The 27391-nt window shown below is 38.7% G+C and overlaps 1 protein-coding gene across 3 annotated transcripts in view; it reads right to left on the bottom strand.

Moving 5' to 3' along the window:
• PHLPP1 (PH domain and leucine rich repeat protein phosphatase 1) overlaps positions 1-27391 on the bottom strand; it is a 217802-nt gene that overhangs the window by 82606 nt on the left and 107805 nt on the right. For 2 of the 3 annotated variants that reach the window (XM_089895284.1, XM_022584325.3), the window contains exons 3-4: positions 22137-22262; positions 3298-3464 (exon numbers count right to left, since the gene is read on the bottom strand). In XM_089895284.1, the coding sequence (XP_089751410.1) occupies positions 3298-3464; positions 22137-22262 (293 nt within the window). The remainder of the gene's footprint in view (positions 1-3297; positions 3465-22136; positions 22263-27391) is intronic. The other variant, XM_089895283.1, reaches the window with a different exon arrangement.

Raw genomic sequence — 27391 nt, 5'->3', positions numbered from 1 at the left:
ACACTGATGAAAGAAATTAAAGATGATACCAACAGATGGAGAGATATACCATGTTCTTGTATTGGAAGAATCAATATTGTGAAAATGACTATACTACCCAAAGCAATCTACAGATTCCATGCAATCCCTATCAAATTACCAATGGCATTTTCCACAGAACTAGAACAAAAAATCTTAAAATTTGTATGGGGACACAAAAAACCCCGAATAGCTAAAGCAGTCTTGAGGGGAAAAAAACAGAGCTGGAGGAATCAGACTCCCTGAGTTCAGACTATAATACGAAGCTACAGTAATCAAGACAGTATGGTACTGGCACAAAAACAGAAATATAGATCAGTGGAACAGGATAGAAAGCCCAGAGATAAACCCATGCACCTATGGTCAACAAATCTATGACAAAGGAGGCAAGGATATACAATGGAGAAAAGACAGTCTCTTCAATAAGTGGTGCTGGGAAAACTGGACAGATACATGTAAAAGAATGAAATTAGAACACTCCCTAACACCATGCACAAAAATAAACTCTAAATGGATTAGAGAACTAAATGTAAGACTGGACACTATAAAACTCTTAGAGGAAAACATAGGAAGAACACTCTTTGACATAAATCACAGCAAGATCTTTTTTGATCCACCTCCTAGAGTAATGGAAATAAAAACAAAAATAAACAAATGGGATCTAATGAAACTTAAAAGCTTTTGCAAAGCAAAGGAAACTACAAACAAGACGAAAAGAAAACCCTCAGAATAGGAGAAAATATATGCAAACAAATCAACAGACAAAGGATTAATCTCCAAAATATATAAACAGCTCATGCAGCTCAATATCACAAAAACAAACAACCCAATCCAAAAATGGGCAGAAGACCTAAATAGACATTTCTCCAAAGAAGACATACAGATGGCCAAGAAGCACATGAAAAGCTGCTCAACATCACCAATTATTGGAGAAATGCAAATAAAAAGTACAATGAGGTATCACCTCACACCAGTTAGAATGGGCATCATCAGAAAACCTACAAACAACAATGCTGGAGAGGGTGTGGAGAAAAGGGAACCCTCTTGCACTTTGGTGGGAATGTAAATTGATACAGCCACTATGGAGAAGAGTATGGAAGTTCCTTAAAAAACTAAACATAGAACTACCATACAACCCAGCAATCCCACTACTAGGCATATACCCTGAGAAAACCATAATTCAAAAAGACACGTGCACCCCAATGTTCATTGCAGCACTATTTACAATAGCCAGGTCATGGAAGCAACCTAAATACCCAGCGACAGACGAATGGATAAAGAAGATGTGGTACATATATATAATAGAGTATTACTCAGCCATAAAAAGGAACGAAACTGGGTCATTTGTAGAGACGTGGATGGATCTAGAGACTGTCCTAAAGAGTGAAGTAAGTCAGAAAGAGAAAAACAAGTATCGTATATTAACGCATATATGTGGAACCTAGAAAAATGGTACAGATGAACCGGTTTGCAGGGCAGAAATAGAGACACAGATGTATAGAACAAACGTACGGACACCATGGCGGGAAAGCCGCGGGGGAGTGGGGGTGGGATGAACTGGGAGATTGGGAATGACATGTATACACTGATGTGTATAAAATGGATGACTAATAAGAACCTGCTGTATAAAAATATAAATAAAATAAAATTCAAAAAAATTGCATAATACCAATTTTACTTAAAAATGTCCTTGATGATGCAAGGAAGTTATTTGTATTACATCTCAACCGCTGAATACATATCTTTTTTATTTTCTGGGTGATAAAATGGGAAGTACACATAAAGCACTTCTGCTGTATAAAGTATGATGGTTATCCCAAGGAAAACCCTTGTACGATTATTTGAGTTGTGAGCCAAACTAGTCACAATGTTCATGGAATACCACTTTTACCTGAAAGAACAACTGACAAACTCAGTATTCAGACTTGGGTATTTGGCAGACGTTTTCTCTACAATGAAGTAAGAAGGTCACTTCAGGAAAAACAACTGACAGTATTTGTTGCCAAGGTTAGCCTTCAAGCCTTCAGCTGAAATTTAAAATTTTGGAAAACTTGTTTCCACACTGAGCCTGACAACTTCCCAATACTTAAAGATTTTTCTGATGGGATCAGTGGTGATATTAACAACTGTCATTTCTTGAAACTGCATAATGAAATACATTAACATCTGGAATCTCACTGTTACCCAACAAACCAGTATTTTCCAAATGACCAATACTTAATGCAATAAAAGGATGTATGGGGCAAAGATCCATTCAAAGTATGAGAAAGATCAATGGATCCTAATGTAAAAGAATTTTAAAAGTCCACTGATAGGATTTTACATTCCACACTGCAACCAACATTTAAGAAATTACCACTTGTCAAGTTTTGGTATAATATCAAAGAAGAATATTCACAATCATCTGAAAAGAAAATTAAAATACTCTTCCTTTATTCTACATGTCTGCAGAAACTTTATATAAATACTTATTGGATTATTCTTTCTGAATGTTAAAAAACCATAAACACATAATCATAATGGTTAATTTCCATAGTTTAATCTCTGATGATTATCAATCATTTAAGAACAAATGAGCTATCCATTATTTATTTAAAAGTTATATCCTTCTGTAGTTATAGTCTCACATATTTGCAACAAATATATATCAGAGGTTTCATTTACCACAGAATCAAGATTGATCATTGCTCCAAAAAAGAAAACGAAATGAATATGGTAAATTCTTAAATCTGTTTCAGATAAATGCAAATAAAGTCCCTTCCCTGTAACTAGAGGAGCATACCCTTTGCATTTCACATGCGACTCTTGAAACGTATACAGTAATCACCCAGATGATGTGGTATTAATGAATTTAAACTTTCGTTCTTAAATTTCTAAGGAAATATCTTTTCATGGAAAAAATTGACCTTTTGTAAATTTTGAAAGAAGTAATTAATCTGACCAAACCCCTACAGTTCAGAGGTAACACAGCAAATATCAACTTTTCACAGACCCATCTGTAGACAGGTTAAGAAATACAAGTGATTTAAAGAGAAGTGTTCTTCTTATACAAATCTATCCAGGTAATGACTATCATAAATCATTCATTTCAAAGGCAGAGACCTTGAAAAATATTTCAGAATGAGAACTGAAAATGTCTCCACTACTAAAGTCCTATTACCCTGCCCTCTGAAAGAGAAAGGTTACTAACTGTAGCTTTTTAGTCAGAATATTCAAGAAACAACCAGAAGCTGACACCCCCTCACCTTCCTAATTATCTACCCACTTCTGCATGCTCACCTTTGCAGTTCATTGAGCCCCCTTGCAGTTGGTAGACTGGGACTCTGCCTTAGGAAGTTTTGTTTTAAATTGAGATGAGTGAGGTCTTGGCTGTAGAAGAGGTTGGCAGGCAGATGCTCCAGGCTACAACATGAGAGGTCCACTGAGCTAATACGCTGTGATGCAACCTAGAAAGGGATAAAAACACAACTCAATTTTCATACCATCCTTTATCCTATAACTGTTTTCCACGAACAGAAACAAGATAACCCCATTTGGGAACACAGACCCGCTACGCAATTAGCACCATTATTCAAATATAAACCAAGAGTATTTACTTAGATAGAACTGAGCAAAGTATTACAAAGGCAGGAAACAGTGTCCCTCCGGGGAAGGTACTTACAGTAACCTAGTATAGGAAACAGGTTACAAAGAACACAGATTATCCTATCAAGTTTAGTGATATCAGTAATCTCCTCCAACTGTAGGGGTTATGTTCCTGAAAACATTCATGGTAAGAGAATTCAGAGCTAAATAATACAAGACTTTAGAGTAAATACAGGGTTGGGAGATAGACACTGAGATCTACACAGAACCTACGAAAGCCCTTGTATATACTGATTTAAAACAGCACGAAGAAATGCAGGATCAGTGGCCTTGTACATATCTTTAATAATAGTGGTAGCATATAATCAGATTCCACTGCTTGCCTGCTGTGAACTTCTCGCGTTGCCTCTCCCACAGTTTCCATTTTGCTTCACATAGGTATGAAATTTGTTTTATGTCTAAATGTTTATCCACATATTCAAAGTTTTCCCGGTTAAATGGCTCCTATGATAGCCAGAGTCCCAGGGCTACAGGGCATGCTGGAAGCAGAAAAAGCGTTGGGCAGCGTGTATTCTCCCTCCCACATTCCAGGGACTGTGGCGCCAGTTTAGGCCGTGGCACATGGCTTCAGGCCCACGTACACACACCTTGGCTCCTTCTTCCCTCACAGAGGCTGTGGGGTTATTGTTCTAAGATCTGGGTTGATTCCTCCTCCTGCTCTTTATCTTTATCAAAGCTTTATGGCAAAAACTCCATTCCTTATTTGTGAGCTGTTCGATGTCCTTTTCTATTACCAAACCCCAGCTGACCAGCTTTTTTTTTTTTTTTAAACATCTTTTTTGGAGTATAATTGCTTTACAATGGTGTGTTAGTTTCTTCTGTATAACAAAGTGAATCAGCTATACATATAAACATATCCCCATATCTCCTCCTCCTTGCGTCTCCCTCCCTCCCACGCTCCCTATCCCACCCCTCTAGGTGGTCACAAAGCTGATCTCCCTGTGCCATGCAGCTGCTTCCCACTAGCTATCTATTTTACATTTCAAACCCCAGCTTTACTCTTTCATGATTATAAAAAGCAGCAGAACATGGTCCTTAGGAGTGTGGCTCTGGTGTCAGTGTGTGGATTCGCATCCCGGCTCTACCACTCAGGAGCTGAGAGAACTTGGGTGCATCACTGAGCTCTCCAAGCTCCCATGTTCTCACCTGTATAACAGGCATAAAGATGACACCTCCATCTACATGCCTGGTCAGAAAAAGCACTCAATAATTTATGACTGCTATGACCATTTATGATTGCTACGACTACTTCCAAATACATCTTATACCCATTGGAATCCACATTCTCCTGATGCTAAAGAAGGTATTCAGAAGTAACTTTGCATAAAACACATTCTGCTGATGGCATGTCTGAGGTTAGAAAGAAATTACTGTGCACACATGAAAGCTGAGAGGACAGTGGGATGAAAAAGGCCTGGCAGGGCTCAACTCCAAAGATTTTACAAAGGAAGTCTGAGTTTGCATTTTAGCAATTTCATCTTTCCTTGAATTTTCACTATTAAATAAGAAAAAGAAAATCCAGAACAGGCCAAGTCACCCACACAAACCAAATGATGTGAAAAAAAGCCAGAATTTAATGGGCAGAAAGGTAGGTGCAAACATGTCACAGCCACACAAGATTCCCTGGCAGGAACCCATTCACGGGAAGTGAGGTTGTAAGTTACACTCGGTGGAATCATTCAGGCAAAAATATGTGGTGAGGAGGGAATGGTGTGTCAGACCTTCCATTTCCTGAGGTACAGGAGGGAAACAAGACAGACACAGTCTGCCCTAAAGGAGTGCACCTCAAGGAGAGGTGAATTAACATACTACTTGACAATATATTAAGTGCAAGGGCACAGGGCACAATCTAAGGAGTCAGGGAAGGCTTCCCAGAGGACCTGATATCCAAGGTCAGGGCTGAAACTCAAGTGGCAATCTGTGTTTCTGTCGGCCCCAAATCCTTTTCCACTTCTTTCTATAACAATCCTTCAAATGCATGTGATTCTGACGAGAGCGGCAGAGTAGGCTGACCCTATGGCTACAGCAGCAGGCATGTATTCCCAACTCGAGCAATCAAAGCCCCCCAGTGCTGAACCCACAAACTGATCCAACGGGTACTGGCATGTGACCCAGGCTAGGCTAATCAAAGGCCTTCTCTGGGATATACATTCTAAAGCCAGGAGAGAGAGATAACCTGCCACTTAGAGCTGCAGTTAAAATGACTGAACTAGGGCTTCCCTGGTGGCGCAGTGGTTGAGAGTCCGCCTGCCGATGCAGGGGACACGGGTTCGTGCCCCGGTCCGGGAAGGTCCCACATGCCGCGGAGCAGCTGCACCTGTGAGCCATGGCCGCTGAGCCTGCGCGTCCGGAGCCTGTGCTCCGCAACAGGAGAGGCCACAACAGTGAGAGGCCCGCGTACCAAAAAAAAAAAAATGACTGAACTAGATTTGTATGTATCAACCTGGATTGATTAAAAAAAAAAAAGCCAGCTGCAGAATATTACATACACTATAATGCCATGTATGAAAAACATTTTTAAGATAAACACACACAACAACTCCGTATATTATGTATGAATGGTTATATGTGCAGTAAAGCTACACACTATGCATTGGGCATATGCCAAATCAATGACAGTGACAGCCTCTAGATGAGCAGGGAGGGAAATGGAAACAGGAATGGGAGCATAGGGGATTTGGAATTTAGCTGTGATGTGATTTACTTATAATAAGAATGGAAGAAAAAGAAAAGAATGGAAGATATGGAGGAACTATGTCAGTATGTTAACAACTGGGGAGGCCAAGACCAGTGCGTGGAAATTGTAATATTATTCTTTGTGCTCTTCTGTGTGTGTGTGTTTAATTGGAAAAAAATAATGTAATCTCAATGAAAATTTCAGTAAAAAGGGGGGAAATGGATGATTGCCGTCTCCTGGCTTTCCTCGTATCCTTGTGTTATACTACGTGGTGCATCAGAGATGATTCTTCCCCCTGTAACTCAAGGATCCCAACCCTTTGTAGTGGGCTGAATGGTGGCCCCCCAAAAGGTATGTTCACGTACTAATTCCCAGAATCTGTGAATATTAGTTTACATGGCAAAAGAGTGGATATTATCTTACATGACAAAAGATGTGATTAAGGATCTTGAGAGGAGGTGCTTATCCTGGATTATCTGGAAGGGCCCTAAATACAATTACATGCATCTTCATAAGACAGGCAGAGGGAATTCTGAGAGAGAAGAGAAGGCAATGTGGCCACAGAGGCAGAGACTGATGTGGGCCACAAGCTAAAAAACGCTTAGAGCCACCAGAAGTTGGAAGAGGCAAGGAATAGATTCTTCCCTAGAGCCTTCAAAAGGAGCACAGTCCTGCCGACACCTTGATTTTGAACTTCTGGCCTCCGGAACTGTGAGAGAATAAATTTCTGTTGTCTTAAGCCATCAAAGTTTTGGTAATTTTTAACAACAGCCATAGGAAACTAGTACACCCTTCTTAATTCTTTTCCACAGTACTTTTCATTTCCATTCATTCAACATGTTTATTGAATACCAACTATATGCCTGTTACTGACCTAGGTAAGCACTCAGTATGCTTCAGTAAACAATAAGAAGATCCCTGCCCTCATTAAACTTATCTCACAAATAAGTATATCGTATGTTAAAAATTGGTAACTACTATGGAAAAAATAGAGCAAGGAAAAAGGGGTCAGGATTGTTGGGAAGGTTGTAGATTGTAATTTATATAGGTTGGTCAGGATAGGCCTCACCTAAAAGGTGGCATTTAGACCTGAAGGACATGAGGAAGTTAGCTGAAAGGATTTATCTAGAAGAACACTCCAGGCAGAGGAAGTAGCCAGTGTAAAGGCCCTAAAAAAGGAGTGTGTCTGGTCTGTTCTAAGAACAGCATGAAGACCAGTTAAATCAGGAGAGAGTGACCTGTGATGAGGTCAGAAAGGTAAGGGGGCTGAGGGGGGGAGCAGATCTTGCACCGCCTTTTAGGTTATTGTAAAGACTCTGGCTTTTTGGGTTTCCCCGGTGGCGCAGTGGTTAAGAATCTGCCTGCCAATGCAGGGTACATGGGTTCCAACCCTGGTCCGGGAAGATCCCACATGCCGCGGAGCAACTAATAAGCCTGTGAGCCACAACTACTGAGCCTGCGCTCTAGAGCCTGCGACCCACAACTACTGAGCCCGTGTGCCACAACTACTGAAGCCCGCGCGCCTAGAGCCCATGCTCTGCAACAAGAGAAGCCACCGCAATGAGAAGCCCACGCACTGCAACACAGAGTAGCCCCCACTCGCCGCAACTAGAGAAAGCCCAGGTGCAGCAACGAAGACCCAATGCAGCCAAAAATAAATACAATAAATTAAAAAAAAAAAGAAAGATTCTGGTTTTTCATGTGAGCAAAATGGGCCGTCGTGGAAAGGTTCCTGAAGAGTCTCTGTCTCTGACTGTAAGCTTATAAAGAAAGGATTTGGGCCTATTTTGTTCACAATGTGCCCTGTGCTCAGCACTTAGGATGACCCTCAGGAAGTACTGGCTGGAAGAATGACAGGGGACTACTTTACAACCCTTCCGTTCTCACCAGTTTGCATCTGACCCATCTGGTGTATTCCTCCATGTGGGGACTACTCTGTAGAGGACACATTCCATTTCAGCTGAAGCATCATACTGAATACTCTCTTTGGACAGCTACAAGATAATGATTAAATGTCAAGTCGTATTTGATTTCTTTCCTCATTCTGGACCGCAAGCTGTTCCTGCTGGAAACAAGGGGGAGGAAAGCACAGTAACAAAGCTACAGCAAGCAAACGTGGTCTGTGGGAGTCGCAGCAGAATGGGGAACAGGGACAGCGAGAACAGAAATTAGACAAGCCGTGATGGCAGTGGGGCAGTGAGCGGCCAAGGCGACCACAAGAGCTACTACCACTAGCTGTACCTCTGCCCAGTGCCACGCCCTGAAACAAAGGGGAGATTTAAACGCTTTCCCCCAGATCAGCCTGGGCACGTAAGGACACCACCACAAAGAGGTTTTGCTGGACTCCCAAATGAAAAAACTACCAAAAGGGCTACCCAAAGAGGCTGTGACCCACCTATATAGCACCTGTTAAAACTAACATCCTCCTCAAGATAAGAAATTAAAAAAAAGAGAAAGCCACCTGTATACACCTCAGAGCAAGTAGCCTTTTATTATTCTAGCTTTTTTTTTCTAATAGTAATAACAATAATAATAGCAGCTAACATATAAGGGGCACTCTTCTTTAGATGTAATGTTAAGTTTAATCTTCACAATAACTCAGCATAGTAAGGACTTATCCCCATCTCAAAGATGAAGGTTAAAGGGTGTGCCCAAGGTCACACAGTGAAAGCAGCAGCAGAGTTTGAATGACAGCATATGCCATGGAGTCAGGGCCCCAACACAGTTCAAGTCCTACCCAAAGGGAGGCTCCTCTAACTGCCACAATCAAATCCTAACATAACCCTCAGCCCAGAGCAAAGACGATTTGATGTCATCCCTCACAGACCATCAATGAACCGCACATGAATGGATTCAAGTTTTAGAAGATCAGTTAAGTAACCATGGCTTGGGAAATCAGTGCTAGTTTATATTAACAACAACAAAAAATTTTAAGGCTAATAATTTAGAGTTAGTAAATCAAATGGGATTTTTTTCCCCCATAAACCGCTATACTTTCGGAGATACATTAAAATGAATATGAATCCCAACCACTGGCTCACGTTGTTTTCTTTTCCAAATGACTTGTGAACACATATGAACCAAAAGCTCATTGGGCCCTCAAAATATTTCCCCCAAAGACCATTGCAGATTAACCATAAAAATGATAATGTGAACAACAAACTTTCCAGATTACCTACTGGGCTTCTACACAGGTCTAACATCCTACTCAGCTTGACACTTTCCTGAGTCGTTTCTTTACCAACCGTTAGCACACTTGTATCAAGTATCTCTGCTCTGAGTCTAGCTGGGTTGCGTTTCTAAACCAATGTATCTATCCTAGCCCTAACCTATCCCCTCCATGCTTTCAAAATTATCATCTTCCCTTGCAACAGGACTGCACTCTGTATTACTCACATTATTCCTGATGTTCACTTAGTGGACAATCTTCTTTTATAAGCAACGGAAAGTTCAGAATAACATTCACGTGATTTTTTTGTCCCCACTATACTTTAGTGAAGTGGTATTTATCCTTATTATGTGCAAAGCATGCTCAAAATTGAACAAAATGATTCTGAAAGGCTTGGTCAAGGCAGCTGAAATAGCACAAATAATTCCGCTTGTGCAAAGTAAAATACTGCTGTAAACTGGCATTATGAGTCATTAATTGCTCTGGCCTAGCCTTTAGTGGTTTGGGAAACTATGCCCTGGCTACAGGGATAGTCTCTGGGGAGTTTACCAAGCTTCTGTAAAAAATTCTTAACCTCAACTGACTTAGTTTTAATTCTCATCCCCCAAAAATGCTTTGGGAAGACATGAAGTTGGAGAATATAAATTTAGAATAGAGTTTATTCATCTTTCTTAGCTACGCACTCTAATGACTTATTTTCAATTTCATCCTCATCAATAAAGTTTTATAATAATATCAAACAAAAATTTTCCAATTTTAATAAACTTTAAGCTGTCACTGCTCCAAAACATGCAATCATTTCTTTAAAAAAATTCTACAAATATAGGAAATGCCTTAACTTGACTGCAGACATTTTCACAATGACATCTCATTTCTCGGTCCTGTACTAATTAACATTTTATACAATCTGTTTAACAGCAGATGCAGAAAACCTTCCTATAAAATTAATTACAATATATACATTAATAATGTCCAAATAGGGGCATATCAAACTGCCAATTTGGGACTTAGTAAATTCTACCTGGAATTCTGGTATTTTATCATTTCTTTGCCTTAACTGAGTAAATGATATGAAAAATTTTAAAACCCAAGAAATAAAATTTACACACCATTCCAAACCACCAGATGTAACCAAATCAATGGAGACAAGAAGATGTGGAGAGGATATCATTGACAGACAAAAATGAGAGATGGAACTCTCTGAGGGCAAATTATTCAGGGAAGGGAGGGGACTACGATTTTAAGATTAGGCTTATTAAAACTATAAGGTACCAGTTAAAACATCGTTAAGGGACCAAAGAATAAAAGAGTATGGAGAGGGCTTCTCTGGTGGCGCAGTGGTTGGGAGTCCGCCTGCCGATACCGGGGACGCGGGTTCGTGCCCCGGTCCGGGAAGATCCTACATGCCGCAGAGCGGCTGGGCCCGTGAGCCATGGCCGCTGAGCCTGCGCGTCCAGAGCCTGTGCTCCGCAACGGGAGAGGCCACAACAGGGAGAGGCCCGCGTACCGCAAAAAAAAAAAAAAAAAAAAAAAAAAAAAAGTATGGAGAAAGCTGCAGGCTGGAAAAGGAAAGAAGGAAGGGGGGGCGGGGGGAAGAGAGACAGAAAAAGAGAGAGAGAAAGAAAAGAGAAGCGTTAGATAGATGACTGATTGACACATAAGCAAACAAATAAATAAAACACACGGCTCACTGTAAAAGCACCAGACTATAACAATAAAGAAAAGCAATATTGAGAAATTTAGACTAAGAGTTCCTCCTAGGCGTCTCGACTTCTCTTTGCAGGTGAGTGGAGGGGATGAGTGCACCTTTCAACATGGATCTACCATTTGCCTTTATGAAACAGACACTGGACTTGATATTGGAGAGATGCACATTTCGTCTTCAAAACATGGGTCCCTTGAAGGCACAGACATCTAACAAGTATAATTCCAAAATGCACATGCAGTGGTGCGGTAGGGACACACAGAGGAGAGAACACAAACCCCAGAGCTCCCCAGGCCATTCCAGCACTGACGGTCCCCTCACACGCCAAGATGGGCGGGTATTCCCCGGCACCAGTGCAGAGACTGGCACCCCACCATCAGGAGCAGGCAGAGCTGCAGGATGTGCCCCATGAGCTCGTGGTACAGCCTAAACTAGAAATGCACACCTGGCACCTCACCCTCTCTGAGTGTGAGAGGCTCGGAGAAGATGGTACCCGCGGCCCCCAGAATCACTAACCGTGTCCCTCTAACAGTTATCTTCCTTCCACACACACAAAGCCCATTGTGTTTCTCAGTAGGAACAGAAAAATGGAGCTTGGCTTGGGTGGAGATCAAATCTGAACTCAGAGTTCCTTCCTCATTTTCTTATTAGCAAAATATGTGTAAACAAGCTCTTTAGAATATGACCACCTGAGAGTGTCTCTGAGCTCCATCACGGCAGCCCCCAAAGGGAGCATCTCCTTGGCAAAGGAGAAGGGAAAAGATTGCTAACCACAAAAAACTTACATTCTAATTTTCTATTAAAAGAAGTAACATAAATGCACGCTTAAATGATGCTCTCTTAGAAACAGGCTACTTGTTTTCCATTTAAAATACAAATGACACATACACCTCACTGGTTAAGTACTAGTCTAACATACAAGGTCTGGTATGTTTAACATAGAGAGTTCACTGATATTTTTTCGATTATTCCAGTATTCCTTACTTTATAAAATAAATCAGACCAGTGAGTAGAAGAATTTAACTGTTCAGAGCAGTTGTAGATAATCCAATACTCTGGGTTACAAATATTGGGGTCTTCCAAGGTAAGTAAATATATCACGGAAACTAAACTCTTAAGATACTATGTATTTTTACATTGGTCTAAACACTCATATTAAAATGATTTAACTTCAAAATATAAGACGACCAGATGTAGAGATCTGGTTAATCATATATGCTAAGTTCCTGATATAGCAATACTTGACGACCAGTTTTTGAAGTTAGACAACAGTAGTCCCCTCAACACTGAAACCAATTTAATTTGCTTTGGGTGACTCAGAAGGCATCTCAGATTTCCTAAATACGTCTTGGTCATCATTTAAGAAGATCAGTGATCAGTGGCTATGCTCAAGTGTCCTTAGCAGCACACCCCAGTCAACAGACTGCCTGGTAAATCACCTTTTATTCTAATACTGAGCTGCCTGGATTCTACTGACAACTGTGTATTTGAAGTACTTCTCTTTGACATTTTCAGTAAATCTCAGTTATTATTTGAATCTTGTTTTGTTTTGCCCCTTCAGGCCACTGTAAAACATTGGAAGTACAATTAAAGAAAAAGCAAGGAAGAGGAACTCCCTGCATAAAGCAGTGCTGGATACTTTACATCTCAGTTCCCTCATCTGCAAAATGGAGATGATAATATCTCCTCAAAGGTTATTTCCTTTTGTTGTAAAGCCCGACCTCACACAATGTTATGGGCACCGACCTCACCGGGATACTATAAAGCACCTAGAATAGCGCTTGGCACACAGAAAAAAGTTACCAAAATGTTAGTTATCATTATTTGCTGTCACTACTGCATCAATTCAGTTGGCTAAATGATTTTATTATTAACAAAATATATCTATTAACAATTTGGGGGGAAAAGCAAAGTCTTTTTATTTTGATGTTGACCTCATGAATGAATAACTCACTTTGGACATAATGTCTAAAGCAAGGAAAACCATGGTCACATACTCTGTGCTCATCAGATGGTATCTGCAGGTATGTCAAGAAACTGCAGAGCACCCAAAGGAAAAAGCAAGAGAAGGGATCTGGAAACCAAGGGATGACGAAATTGTGGGAATTACCAGAGATGTTTCTCCTAAAAGTAGATTGCTAAGAGGTGGGGGAGGGCATGGAAATCATAGAAACTTCCAGTTAGAGGTTATCGAATAGGAGAGTGAGTGCGATTACCTTTTGTTAAACCAGAGAGCAAAACTAGGGTCAGCGAGTCAAAGGCATAGGGATAGAGACTTCAGCTCACTTCTAAGGAAGAGCTGTCTTGTCAGACACTATAGGTATCTGAAAGGCTGTAGACCTTTTCTAGGAGGGAGGTAAGTCTGGGAGTCCACAAGGTCCTTCTCAAATCTTAAATTCTAATTCTCTCAACTAAGAGCCACTTGATGTTGACTAGACTTTAAGGTTAACGAACACTTTTAAAGAAAATGCCAAGTAATTGTTAAGGCAACTGTTCCAGAAAACTACAAGTAATTTTACCTTTTTGGTGACTACTTTACAAGGGCCCTTCCCAATCTTAAAATAACATGCTGTAACTTTAAAACACAGCTGTAGGGACTTCCCTGGTGGCACAGTGGTTAGGAGTCCACCTGCCAATGCAGGGAACATGGGTTCGAGCCCTGGTCCGGGAGTATCCCATATGCCATGGAGCAACTGAGCCCGTGTGCCACAACTACTGAGCCTGCTCTCTACAGCCCCCAAGCCACAACTTCTGAGCCCATGCACCACAACTACTGAGGCCTGCGTGCCTAGAGCCCGTGCTCCACAACAAGAGAAGCCCGTGCACCGCAATGAAGAGTAGTCCCGGATCGCCACAACTAAAGATAGCCCGTGCATAGCAACGAAGACCCAGTGCACCCAAAAGTAAATAAATAAATAAATAAATTTATTAAAACAAAACAAAAACAAACAAAAAAACACAGCTGTATGTTCCTCCCTTAAAACCTAAAATGTATTTTACTAAAGATAACAACATACAGATAAAATACGCACGAGGAACTCATTTCTTCCATTTGCTGAAGTCCTGACGCTAGAAGTGGAGCCTAGAAGAATGCCTAGCACAGAGAAAAGGTGGAATAAATATTCTCTCATTCCCTCTTCACTACCTTCTGCCCCCCCCCCAACAACAGAGCTGTTGACAGAACAGGGGAGGGAGGGTGGGAAGACAGAAGAAGGGAAGACGGAGACACATGGGATGAGTTTAGCATGTAAAGCACACAAGTCAGAAATGTTTCACAAAGCATGCTGCTTCTGTCAGGATACAGTAAGCAAACTAGATATCTTTTTCATTTGTATAAAAGTGGACTGAAAAACTCTAAAGAAAATAAATTTAAATAATTTTAAACGGAAATGACTTAGAATGAAGGAGAAACCCCTTCTTTAGGAATATAGTCACTAGGATTTCAGAACCAATAATTACTATAGAAAAAAAAAAGAAGGGATTAGCAATGTGGAAATAAGATGAAGCATACTTATAATAGCAAAGAGAGCATTTTAATATTTTCACTAAATCACAGTATTATGTATTAGAAAAACAAAATTTAATGTAATCCAAAATACTTTATCTTCAGTTTAAATTCAAAGCAGAATTTCTAAATTCCCTAATTTCATAAACTTTATATGTATAATAAGGAAAGATTCCACAATATGAATTTTTGTGTAACTATATTGGAAAGTTAATTATGATGTTTGGTAACATAGTCAAATTTTCCCAAGAAAATAAAATGGAATGAACAGGAAACTATCCAGATGGGCAGTCCTTTTTTTTTTTTAAGATTTTTTTTTTTTTATGGCTGTGTTGGGTCTTCGTTGCTGTGCGCGGGCTTTCTCTAGTTGCGGTGAGTGGGACCTACTCTTCGTTGCAGTGCACAGGCTTCTCATTGTGGTAGCTTCTCTTGTTGCGGAGCATGGGCTCTAGGCACACAGGCTTCAGTAGTTGTGGCGCATGGGCTCAGTAGTTGTGGCTCGCAAGCTCTAGAGCACAGGCTCAGTAGTTATGGCGCACAGGCTTAGCTGCTCCGCGGCATGTGGGATCTTCCCGGACCAGGGATCGAACCCATGTCCCCTGCACTGGCAGACGGATTCTTAACCACTGCGCCACCAGGGAAGTCCTGGGCAGTACTTTTTAATTTTAGCTTCCATTTTTTCCTTTTTCACATTGCTCAGACATCTGTGATATGACTACACATTTACATTTTACACAGTTGTACCTTTGTAGATATTTTATCTCTCCTTGAAATGCTCTTTCCCCTTGTCTTTGTTGTGAACTCCTATTCATCCTTCAAACTCAGCTTGCTCATTACCTCCTTGAAGCTTCCTGTATCTAAATATTTCATACACTGAATTTCCAAACTTTTCTCATATCTTCACTACAGAATTGGTACAAGAGCAATTCTCTAGGGATTGGGGTGACATTTTATAAACTAAAATCCATGTCACTCAGACCCTCAATTCTACCTCAGATTCTGCCATAGACTTGCTAGATTGTCATGGTCAAACGGCCCTTGATTCTTTATCTAAAGAATGGGTATAAAATGTGAAGGGAGGGTTTCCAAAAATAAAGCCCCTTTAAGCCCTGGACTCCTTAGCAGAACAGGATTGAGATCACAGCTTCTTACCCTTACAACCCCAATGTAACCAGCAACAGCAAAATCCCTAAAAGACAAGTGACCAACCATGCTGACAAAAAGCAGAACACTCCCTAAATTACACTTCAAATTAAGAGACAAAATACGTGTAAATATGTGCAAAATATGACTAAGTGATCTTAAAGGGTTTCTTGCAACTACATCAAATGACACAAATTTATATGCTGGAAACAATCCTATTCCACCAGATTGATTTGACTCTGTGATTAGTGAAGTATTCTTTGAGTAAAATCTGGACAATAAAACACTCTTTTTAAGCACATGAAAGCAAAAGTTCAACTGTGATTCACCATATATCTTATCCTTAGTTAAAGGGTGATGTTTACTCATCATTTCACGTGATCTTTAATTCAGCATGAGATGTTGCCCTGACTTGTCTACACTATGCATGTTAAGGGTGAACCAAAATATCACAGCAACCACAACTTCAACGTGGTGACTTTTTTTCATTAAAAAAAAAAAAAGAAAAAAGATGGCCTAGAATTAAAATACTATGATTAATACTAAAAGAAAGATAGCCAGAGAGATAAGCACTGTGATAGCCACCGTGGCTGGCAACTGCCAGCCTGTTAACCACTGATCAACAAGGAAAGAGATATGTGGACAAACTAAGTGGCCTTACGAGGCGTCAACTTATACCACTGGGCCATACAACATATTCACATAACACAACTGGCCACAAGCTAAGAATTGGGGAAGCTGAGTAATAGGTATGTGTGTATTATCCCTGCTTCTAAATATTTGACATTTTCCATAATGAAAAGTTAAAAACACATTCATGCATACTTTAATTAATTAACTAATAAGAATAAATGCCTTTCACATGGAAAAAAAACAACAAAAACAAACAGAAAACCCCACATTCATGCACAACACCAAATCAGTGATCTAAATCCTCTTTTAAGCTTCCTTGAAATCAAGAAACAGATTTTAATGTGGGACAATACAGTGTCCCAGAAGTGACTAAGACTTTAAATTAAAAATATGTACGACTTAGGCTATAGATTCACATGAAGACTAACTTTGAAGAGAATCCACAGGATCAATCAACATGTCTAAAACCAATGTACTCCAAAAAGTGGGCCACAAAGAGGGACAGCCGGGGCAGCATTTCTGTAAAGTCACTCGTACACCTGACTGGAGCGCTTCTGCAATTCCTGTTCTTCCCTCAACTACTACCCTCCCCCTCGCATCACTGCCCCACCAACCACTTTGAAGACACGCTGGACAGGTACCCATGTTGAGCTAGCAGAGTTCTTTCTACACAGCATACAACAGGATGTTTGCTGAATTTTAAAAGAGTGCCGTGCATTAATATTTCAGGGATGACTTTAAAATCAACATTGTAATCCTCCCAAAGGAGCCATTTCTTCCACAGTAACTACCACTAACACCCGCCCCAAATTAAAAACTCTAAAGGGACAGCCTCGGGTGTTATTTTGGCAAGCAATACTAAGGGCTAAGATTAAGTTTAAAAAATAATAAGTATATAAGAGCCTGCCTTGGTAGAACATGGCTAATTAATAACCTTTTATATATGTTCACAAAGTCAACTAAAAAAACTGGAACAAAGAATAACATTTTTCTTGCAGCTAAGATCCAGAAGCATAAACTGAAAATAAAGAATTTTTATTTTAAATTAATTATCTAATTCATTTTAATTCAAAAATCATTGGAATTTGCTTCTTTTTGTCTTCCCACCCTGGGGTGAGGATGGTCATTAAGAATCAGAAACTCAGATATTTCTTCCTGTTGTTGGCTTGTCTTTCTTTCAGACAATTATTAAAGTGAATCCTCATTTAAACATCAGGATATGGACAATCCATTCTGTGAATGTTTTGTTCCTCAATAAGAAGAAAAGAAAAAGAAACTGTTTCCATAGTAACCCTGAGTGTGACTAAACTGTATACCTTCCTAAGACCTACATATAAGGAAGAACAGAATGGAAAGGAGAAGCTAGAAGCAGAAGCGGCTTGTGATGGTCAGCCTGTGCCACTCCACGCTTCCCATACACACATTATCCCAAAGGGACCGAGTTCTAATCCTCTTTCCAGCAGCCCCAACCTACCCTCCCATGATGTGGGGTTAAAGGAAAAGACATTACCATAGGATTTTCCTCAACATACAAAGTTTAAAGAGTGTGGCCATATTTTATATGGGTTTCATACCCAAATAGGGAGTTCTCGCACTTATTCCTCCTATAATACCTAACCTCTTTAATCAGACCCTTATAACTCATTTCCCCTTTAATTCACTAAGTATAACAACTTCTAAAATTTTTTGAAATGTGTATCTGGTTTTTAGGGTTGACAAAAAGGAAGACACTGTATCTAAAATCTGCAGTTATTAAAATATTTGCCCTCTATCCCCTATCCCTGACTTTTCAGGAAGAAATCTTCTTTCTCCCCAATGTCTGCCATGCTTAATTACTTTACCCCAAAAGGCTGCTGTCCTGGTTAAGAGCAGCAGAATGCTCCTTGTTCAGATAAACTAAGCATATGTGTGTGTCTTATGCTTAAAATAAACATAAAAACAGAAAATATTAAAAAATATATATATTGTCCAGCCAGTCAGTGATGATGGCAGGAGTGATGGTCATAAAATTATTTTTTTATTTATGTATTTATTTAGTCAGTCATACATACACACACACACTTACTATGTGCCAGGGTAAGTCCATGACATGCATATTTCATATAAGCACTAAGAGGTAAGTGCTATTATTATTTCCTTTATCAAATGAAAAGGCTTAAAATTTATAAGCTTAGATACAGTCACATGGCCAGTAAATGTTAGAACCCAGGTCTCCTTAGTTGAGACTCAAACTCTTTACTCCTACACCATTTGGCCTCCCCAGACATTCAGAGCCATTCTGAAGGGAGAGGAGGTTAAGGTTCTGATTCAAGTTCGTCCTAGTTAATATCAGTTAACTACCAGTTGAGTACTTGTTAATACTAGTAATCTAAGGTAATTAACTCAAAGTCCCCCCTCCCTCCTGGAAGTGTGAAATGTAAGCTGCAGTCTTGTGTATGTACATGTGTGTAGCTACATTACATTTCAGCACGTACCTATCAGATGGTTCCTAACAGCCACACAATAATGAGGGAAAAGGGAAACTCACACCAACATTCCTGTTCCTCATTCTGCCACGATCATGTGTTCCTGTGTCACAGTTCTCCCCCCCACCCCCTCCTACTGAGAGGTCTGATGTCTGAACCAGTTCAAGGTTTGGATAATCGGAGTGAGAGCCTCATTACAGAGACACCACCCTATTAGACCATAGAAATGGCATATTAACCAACCAGCAACAGGGAAGAGTACTAACCAAGCTAACACTTGACATTTACAATCACCTGCCACAAGTTAGAAATGAACATTTTTCACACCTTATTTAAGAGATATTTAATAATCTTCCTCTTGCACTCCACCTCTCTGCTGTCTCCCTAGGAACAGAAGCTCTTTGAAGTGAAGAACTGTATTTTGCTAGTTTTCAAGGCACAAATATGGAGTCTAATTCGTGCTATGGTTTCTGACTGAGGCTACAATCTACACAGCAATTCAAAGAACCTAGAAGCCATTTTTTATGTTTCCCTTTTCCTCATGCTCTTTATGTAATTTATCAGTAAACCTGTCACTTGATCCCCAAAACACATCTGTTCACTTCTCTCCATTTCCACCTTCACCTCTTGCCTAAAATACACCACAAGAGCCTCTTGACGGTCAGGCCCCCCCCCCCGCTTCTATTCTTGCCCTCCACAATCCATTCTCTACACAACAGCCAATGTGATGTGAGAACATGGAACCTTCTGGAAGAAAACTCTTTAATGGCTTGCCATTATGCCAATGACAAAATCCAGACTTTTCATCCTCTTCTATAACAGAAGACCCTTGTCTTCTCTGACCTTCACCATCCCTCCTTCCAGTCTTAGGGCTCTCTCACTCCCTTCTCCCACTACCTGCAAAGCTACCCCCACCAGATCTTCAAATAATCAGATATTTTGTTCATTGAAGTATCAGTTTAAATGTCCCCTCCTCAGAGTTATTCCTCTCCCATCCTTCTCTGTCATATCACTTTGTATTATAGCATGATGATTAACTGATATTTTCTTTCTTCTCTGTTTACTTATTTATGGTTTGTCTCTCCAGTATAAGCCCTACCCAGAGAGGGAAACTGGACTTGTCCTTTGCTGTATCCTAGTGCATAAAATACATACCTGACATACAGAAGGTGCTTAATAAATGCTTGCCTGCTTTAGAACAGTGATTTATCAATTGTGTGGATGTTTAATATACAAGACTATTAAATTCAATTCCTATTAATCTTTCTGTTATTATTGTTTCAATCAAAGCAATCTGTCATTGGTAAGCTTGATAATTTACATAAACTTCTGTTTACATCCTTATCCATGTTTGTTTAAGAATTTATACCTCTGACTTGTTCGAAAAAGAATGTAAAGCAGCTATTACACTGCATTTGATATAAAAGGTCAAAACATCTCCATATAGGACATTCTATAAAATACCTGACCACTACATCCCCAAAACTGTCAAGGTCATGAAAAACACAGAAAGACTGAAAAACTGTCAGAGATCAGGGGAGACAAAGGAGAAATGACAACCAAGTGCACTCTGGTGCCCTGGATTAGATCTTGGAACAGAAAAATAACATTAATGGAAAAACTAGTGAAATCCAAATAATTTCAGAGTAACGTACTAATGTTGGTTTCTTAGTTTTGACAAATGTATCATGGTAATATTAGATGCCTGGGAAACCAAGTGAGGAGTATACAGAAACTCTCGATACTGTCCTTGCAACTTTTCTGTAAATAGAAGATTACTCTGAAAAAAAAGTTTATTTAAAAAATCAACATCTCCATATAGAAAGAAATTTAAACTGCAGTTTGACCATAGTTTGGCATTTTATTCTGAATAGAGCATGGGCCATTGACTTATTGCTTTGAACCCATACAACCACTTAATGTTAAAAGCACAATATTATATAATATTTGTCTCCTCACATTTGCAACAACCAGAGTAATTTTAAAACAACTAGACAGATATACTAGTTGCCTCTAATATCACATTAATTCTACGTGCAAGTCTGAAGGAGAAGTGTCATCCTTCCCATTTTCTCTAGTAGGGGTGCTGTCCTGTACATTTAGAACCTCCATTTGCCTACTAGGTTGGGAGAATATTCAAAGTCCTATCAACCTAAACTCTTTCCATTGCTTCTTCCTAAAAGGAGAAACTAATGTTCCCAAGTATATTGTATCATCAGAGAACACAGTTTTCTCCCCCTGATAATTCAAATGCACCCAGTATGTCAAAAAGACTTTCTAGACATTATTCTCTAATTTTCTCTTAACTCTTCTCTTCTACAAAGTTATTCCCTATTCATTCACTTGACAAATAATTACCTCATGCAGCAGTCTGAATCACACTGAACTTGAATAACAAACTGGATTATAAATTCAAAAATATGAAAGCAAATTCCACTGTAATGCTTCTGCCCCCTAGGGAGGTTTCATCATTTCATAAACACACCCAAAACCAAGGAACAAAGTACTGCAATCTAACCCACTGTACATAATTATACAAATGTGATATAAAAACATTCTCACACACAGCACCTGAAATACCAGCATTTCTTTATCTTATTTATCAGTTTATTGTGGGTTCCAGTACACACACACACACACACACACACACACAGAGGTATTTTGTTTCATGGGTCATGGTAATCTTATTTAAATAGAGGACTATAAAATGGTAAAAATAATTAAGACGAAAAAAGAAATCAAACCATTCAAAAGGCAGAAATTGAAAAGGTGAAAGGGAGATGGTACAAGATTAGGCTGCTTTTAAGAAAAAATGGTCAGAGGAAAAGGGGAAATTTGTAACAATTCTCTGGGTATTTTGTGGTTTTGTAGTTGTCCTACCCTGGGCCAGTCCCTTAAATATTCTCAACCTCATGTTCCTTCTCTACAACGTTAAGATAATAATAATGACAGTCTACCCACTGAATTCTTTTTTAAGTATAAACAAAACGGGCAAATAAAACACAATTTTTAAAAAGCTACTTTTCACCAAAATGTGCTTTTAAAAAGACTGAAAATTGCTAACTACTGGCAGTATTTGAAAAAAAAAAAAAAAGAGTGTATAACTATATTTTGTAAAGCAGAAGCAACTCTTTAGCCAGCCAGAAGCTGAACAAAGTTCCTGGTTAAATGCTTACCTTGGAGACTTGTCGAAGCCACCTTAAATACTCTGTGAATGTATCAAAACAAATGTAGTAAGTCTGGCTTTGGGGTCCAGAGGAGCTAAATGCTAAACAGTGCTGGTGTTTTTTCACTTCTTCTACCTATAAAAACAAAGAGTGACAAAAGCAAGTCAGAAAGCAGGACATTTACCAAGCTCCTTAACTGTCCCTTAGACCAGTGAGCCTGCACAGCTTTGCATCTATCTCTTTATGTGTGCCTCTTACTACTTAAAGCATGTAAGTTCCTAAGTCTGACCAACCAATCTGAATTACAAGGAAACCAAAAAGGGGACTATTACCTTCAATAGATTTCCCCACAACAGTGAAATTCTCTTCTTCCTGTTTAAAATTGTAACAGACTCCCTTTTTTATCCTTCTATACCCTCACAATAGGGTGCTGAGGTTCTTACTTCCTCTTAAGGAGGACTTTTACTGAAGATTTTACTTAAGAATTTTTACTGCAGGTGAATTTTTACTTAGGGGACTTTTGTATTACTCTGAATTACAACCTTTTATTAAAAGAGGTCTTCAAGCATGTTAAATAAGTTTTTTTTCTTTTAGCTTACTGTGAAATTGAGATTAACCTGAAATAAAACCCTACCATAAGAAATTTCAAGTCCCAATAATGCAGCGATACAGTCAAATCAAGTTTCCACTCCCAATAAATTCTTCATAAGGAGAAAAAGTCCAAACAATAAAGTAACATGATACTACATAAACTCTTATGTTTAACTTACAGAATGAATGTTTCCTATATTTCATTTACAAAAATGACTACAAACCAAGTCACAGTGAAAGTATAAAAACTTCAGAAAGATCACACAGACTACATTCTGGGACCAAAATAAAATCAAGTTAAAAATCAATAATAAATCAATTAAAAATCTACATTTAGAAAGTTAATACACTTCTAAACAACTCACAGGTAAAAAAAGAATCTGTAATCAAAACACAGAAATTCTTAGCACTAAACCATTAAAAGTACTACGTACTGAAATTTATGGAATGTAACAAAAGCAGGTACACAGAGGGAAATTTATAATTTTAAATACTCATATTAGAAAAGAAGGCAGAAAATTAATTTAATTGGCATGTATCTCAAGAACTTAGGGAAAAAATATCAAAAACAAAAACGAAGTGAACTCAAAGCAGAATGAAGGTGATAATAAAAAGCAGACGTTAACGAAATGAAAACTGGGACTTCCCTGGTGGTGCAGTAGTTAAGAATCTGCCTGCCAATGCAGGGGACACAGGTTCGAGCCCTGGTCTGGGAAGATCCCACATGCCACGGAACAACTAAGCCGTGCACCACGACTACTGAGCCTGCACTCTAGAGCCGGCTAGCCACAACTACTGAGCCCACGTGCCACAACTGCTGAGCCTGTGTGCCACAACTGCTGAAGCCCACGCACCCTAGAGCCTGTGCTCCGCAACAAGAGAAGCCACCGCAATGAGAAGCCCGCGCACCGCAATGAAGAGTAGCCCCCACTCGCCACAGCTAGAGAAAGCCCGTGCGCAGCAACGAAGACCCAACGCAGCCAAAAAATTAAAAAAGAAATTTAAAAAAAAGAAAGAAATGAAAACCAAATATACAATAGAGAACATTAACAAAGCAAAACAGCAATTCTTTGAAAAGGCAAACAAAATTGAATATCAATTGATATTGATCAATGATATCAATTGAAGACATAAATATTAATAATGAAAAGGGAGACAAAACAGATTAAGCAGGGATTAAAAAGAGATTATTATAAATAATTTTGTGGCAAATTTTTAGAAAAATTTATTTTACCAACACTAAGTCAAGGGGAAAAAAACAGGCCTAAATAGTCTTATTACCATTTAAGAAAATGAATACTTTTTTAATTACCAAGAAAATATCAGGCTCATGTGGTTTCGTAGGTGAGTTTTATCAAAGTTCCAAGAAATAGATCATTGCAAACTTGTGCAAACTCATCCACCAAACGAGAAAAGAAGAAAAAGACCCCAGCCTATTCTATGAGGCCAGTATAACCAAAAACAGATCAGAACAGTAAGAGAAAGGAAAATTACAGGCCAACCTTAGTCATGAACACTTATCTTGAACAAAATGTTGCATCAGAATCCAGCAATACAGAAAAAAATATACCAAGAACAAAAGTTGGATTTACCTCAGGAAAGATGGTTTAACGTTATTGGAACTATAAAGTCATTAATCACATTAACAGATTAAAGAAGGAAACCGTATGATCACCACTACAGTTGCAGAAAAAGCATTTGATGACATTCTCCACCCATTCATCATTCATGATAAAAACTCTAAGCAAACTAAGAACACAAAGAACTCACTTAAGCCAACAAAGGATATTTATGTAAGGTAAACTTCAATGTTAAGGATGAGATATCACTCTCTTACCTTACTTTTTCTGTTCAACACTGTACTAGAGTCCTGGCCATTGCAATAAGACAAATAAATGTATTGAGGAAGAAAGAAAATTGTCATTATTTGAATATGAGATGATTAGCTACATAGCAAACTCCAAAGAATCTAGAGACATTAGAATAAATAAGAAAATTTAGCAAGGTGGCTGGATATAAGATTAACACTAAAAAAATCAACCGCATTTCTATACACCAAAGAGAAAATATAATTTTATAAAAATGCTATTTAAACTAATCCATATTGACAGAAATCAGGCAGTGTTTTTTGGGAATGGGTAGGAGTGAGCAGAAAAGTAGGGACAGAATGGTACAAAGGAGCACAAGGGGACTATCTGTCAAATTGTACTCATGGAAGTATAATACAGTTATCAAATTGTTATCAAAATGTACAGTATGTTGTATATCAATTATACCTCAATAAAGTTAGGCAAAGATGTAGAGAAATGTGCACTGATATGAGCATGATATGATGCAACAACCTTGGAAAACAATTGGATATCATCTTGTAAAAGTAAATGTGCATATATGGCCTATAGCCCAGTGACTGCACTCTTAAGAGCAATATTTCTCAAGGAGGTCATTATAGGAACTTTGGATTGAATAGTTCCTTGTGTACATTATGCAGGACTGTCTAATATTTTTGCATGACATTTTACTCTCTGAGCCCCTGCCCTGTAGATGCCAATAGTGTCCCCTTGCAGCAAAAGATACTAGTATTAACCAAACACACTATCTACTTTTCCCAGAACCTTTGCAATTAAGATGGAGTCATGTGACTAGTTCTGGCCAATGAGCCATGAGCAGAAGTGGCATGTGTCACTTCTACAACCAGATATACAAGAGCCAGCTAATGACCCTCCAGTTACCTCCTCTCCTGCCTAAGCAGCAAAGGAAGCCACGTGTTACAAATATTATAAGAGAGAAGGACCCCCATCAGGCTGGGTTCGTACATAATTACTTGAAAAAAGAAATCTCCACCCACCCACACTGGACAAATAGTGTGAGTGAGAAATAACTGTTATGATAAGTCACTGAGATCTGGGCGTTTTGTTACCACAGCATAACTTAGCTTACATCAACTGACTACCCAATCATTTGACAATCAAAACACTTGCACATATTACCAAATGTCCCCTTCAGGCACAGCGACAAGAGTTGAGAAATGCTGCTCTAGAAAAACTACTTGTAAATCAGGAGGCATATCAAAATAAGACTATCTCAAGAGCACTATTTATAACAGAAAACTAGAAGCAACCCAAATGTCAATCAACAAGAAAATTACTTAAGATATTTTAGAAATTTGGAACATTTACAGAGTGGAACATTATACAGAAATGAAAACCATATATAGCAAGTAATATGGAATCTTATTATGAAACATAATATTGAGTGAAAAAATTCAATCACAGAAAACCACACACAGGATGATACCATTTTTATTAAGATCAAAACAAGCAAAACATAGTTATATGATAAAATTTATTTCAAAAAAGTAAGCAAATGATGAATACATATTCTAGGACAGTGGATTCCTCTGGGGTAGGAGGAGGCAATGGGACAGATGCAAAGAGAACTCGGGTAGAGACACTGGTATTGATGCTGCTGTACTTCCTAAACTGAGTAGTAAGTTAACAGTTACTCAGCTTATTATGCCTCATAGCTTAACAAATATTACATAAAGTATTAATGTAAATAAGTTATCTAAAAATGTATGTTCAATTTTAAAGAAGAAATTAAATATAATAATTGTACATGAATAAAACCTTATTAAACAAATGTCTTTCAACAATTTAATAGAGCTTTAACTTCATATTTGAATTCTATATTTGAAAACATAAACTAATGATCATGCTCAAGTAGTGTGTCAAGATTTATTATCACAACAATTATAGCATCTATCTCACACCTCATTTCTAGCTCTTTTATATAAATTAGAAAACAAAAACAAAAACAAAAAAACCTCTTCCATTTACTCTCAGATTTTCCTTTAACAACAGAATAGAATGAGAAAAGGAAAGACAAACATTAATGAAAACTCACATTGCAAAGAGTGAATTATTTTTTCCTAACGTGGTTAATATAATTTTTCAACATACTCAATTATTTTTAAAGGTGTAGCACAAAACAAGTTTTACAAGCTTTGTCTGTGAGAAAAAGAAGCTGTTAACTTTCTATTCACTCAATGGTAGAAGTACATCCAGTAATAGGTAGGCCTGGGAAACAGAACAAGTCTCTAGCTCTGAATAAAAATGCTAATTATAACTGGATCTTCTCTCACCTTACCTGAACATTCCACTGTTTCCCTGCCTCTGCTTCTCTGAGCACAATAATCTTTCTGACCATCTCCTTTATATGTCAAGAGATTTTTCACCCTTCAAGTTCTATCATAATTGTTACCTCCTTCATCACAAAATCCCCTGATTCCCCCCCACAAAATGTAATCTCTTCCACTTATCTTCCACCCTACTTTTTTGCACCTCTCGTAGAGCAGATATTGTTGTGTCCACCCTTCATTTCCAGATAGTAATTATAAGCTATTCGAAGGCAGAGATGGTGACTTACCCATCTTGGTATTTCTGGGACGCCAAGCAAAGTGGCTTCCGCACAGAGGATATTTAATAAACAGTTATATTAAATTTGCCTATGCAAATGCCTAACACCAGAGAAGAAAGAAACAGATTGTTGACCTATCAGGGCATCAAACATTAAATATGCATTTTTAATGATGAGTTATGGAAGTAATAATGATGACTAAGTTTTCAGATCCATCCAAAGGACAAGATCTTCAGTAATAAACTATCACTAATGCT

The sequence above is a fragment of the Delphinapterus leucas genome, chromosome 14 (assembly GCF_059928025.1).
Source record: "Delphinapterus leucas isolate spDelLeu-1000000601 "Yukka" chromosome 14, BTC_Dleu_Yukka2, whole genome shotgun sequence".
Classification (NCBI taxonomy): domain Eukaryota; kingdom Metazoa; phylum Chordata; class Mammalia; order Artiodactyla; family Monodontidae; genus Delphinapterus; species Delphinapterus leucas.
The sequence above is the reverse complement of the archived record's forward strand: the minus strand, read 5'-3'. Positions and strand labels throughout refer to the sequence as shown.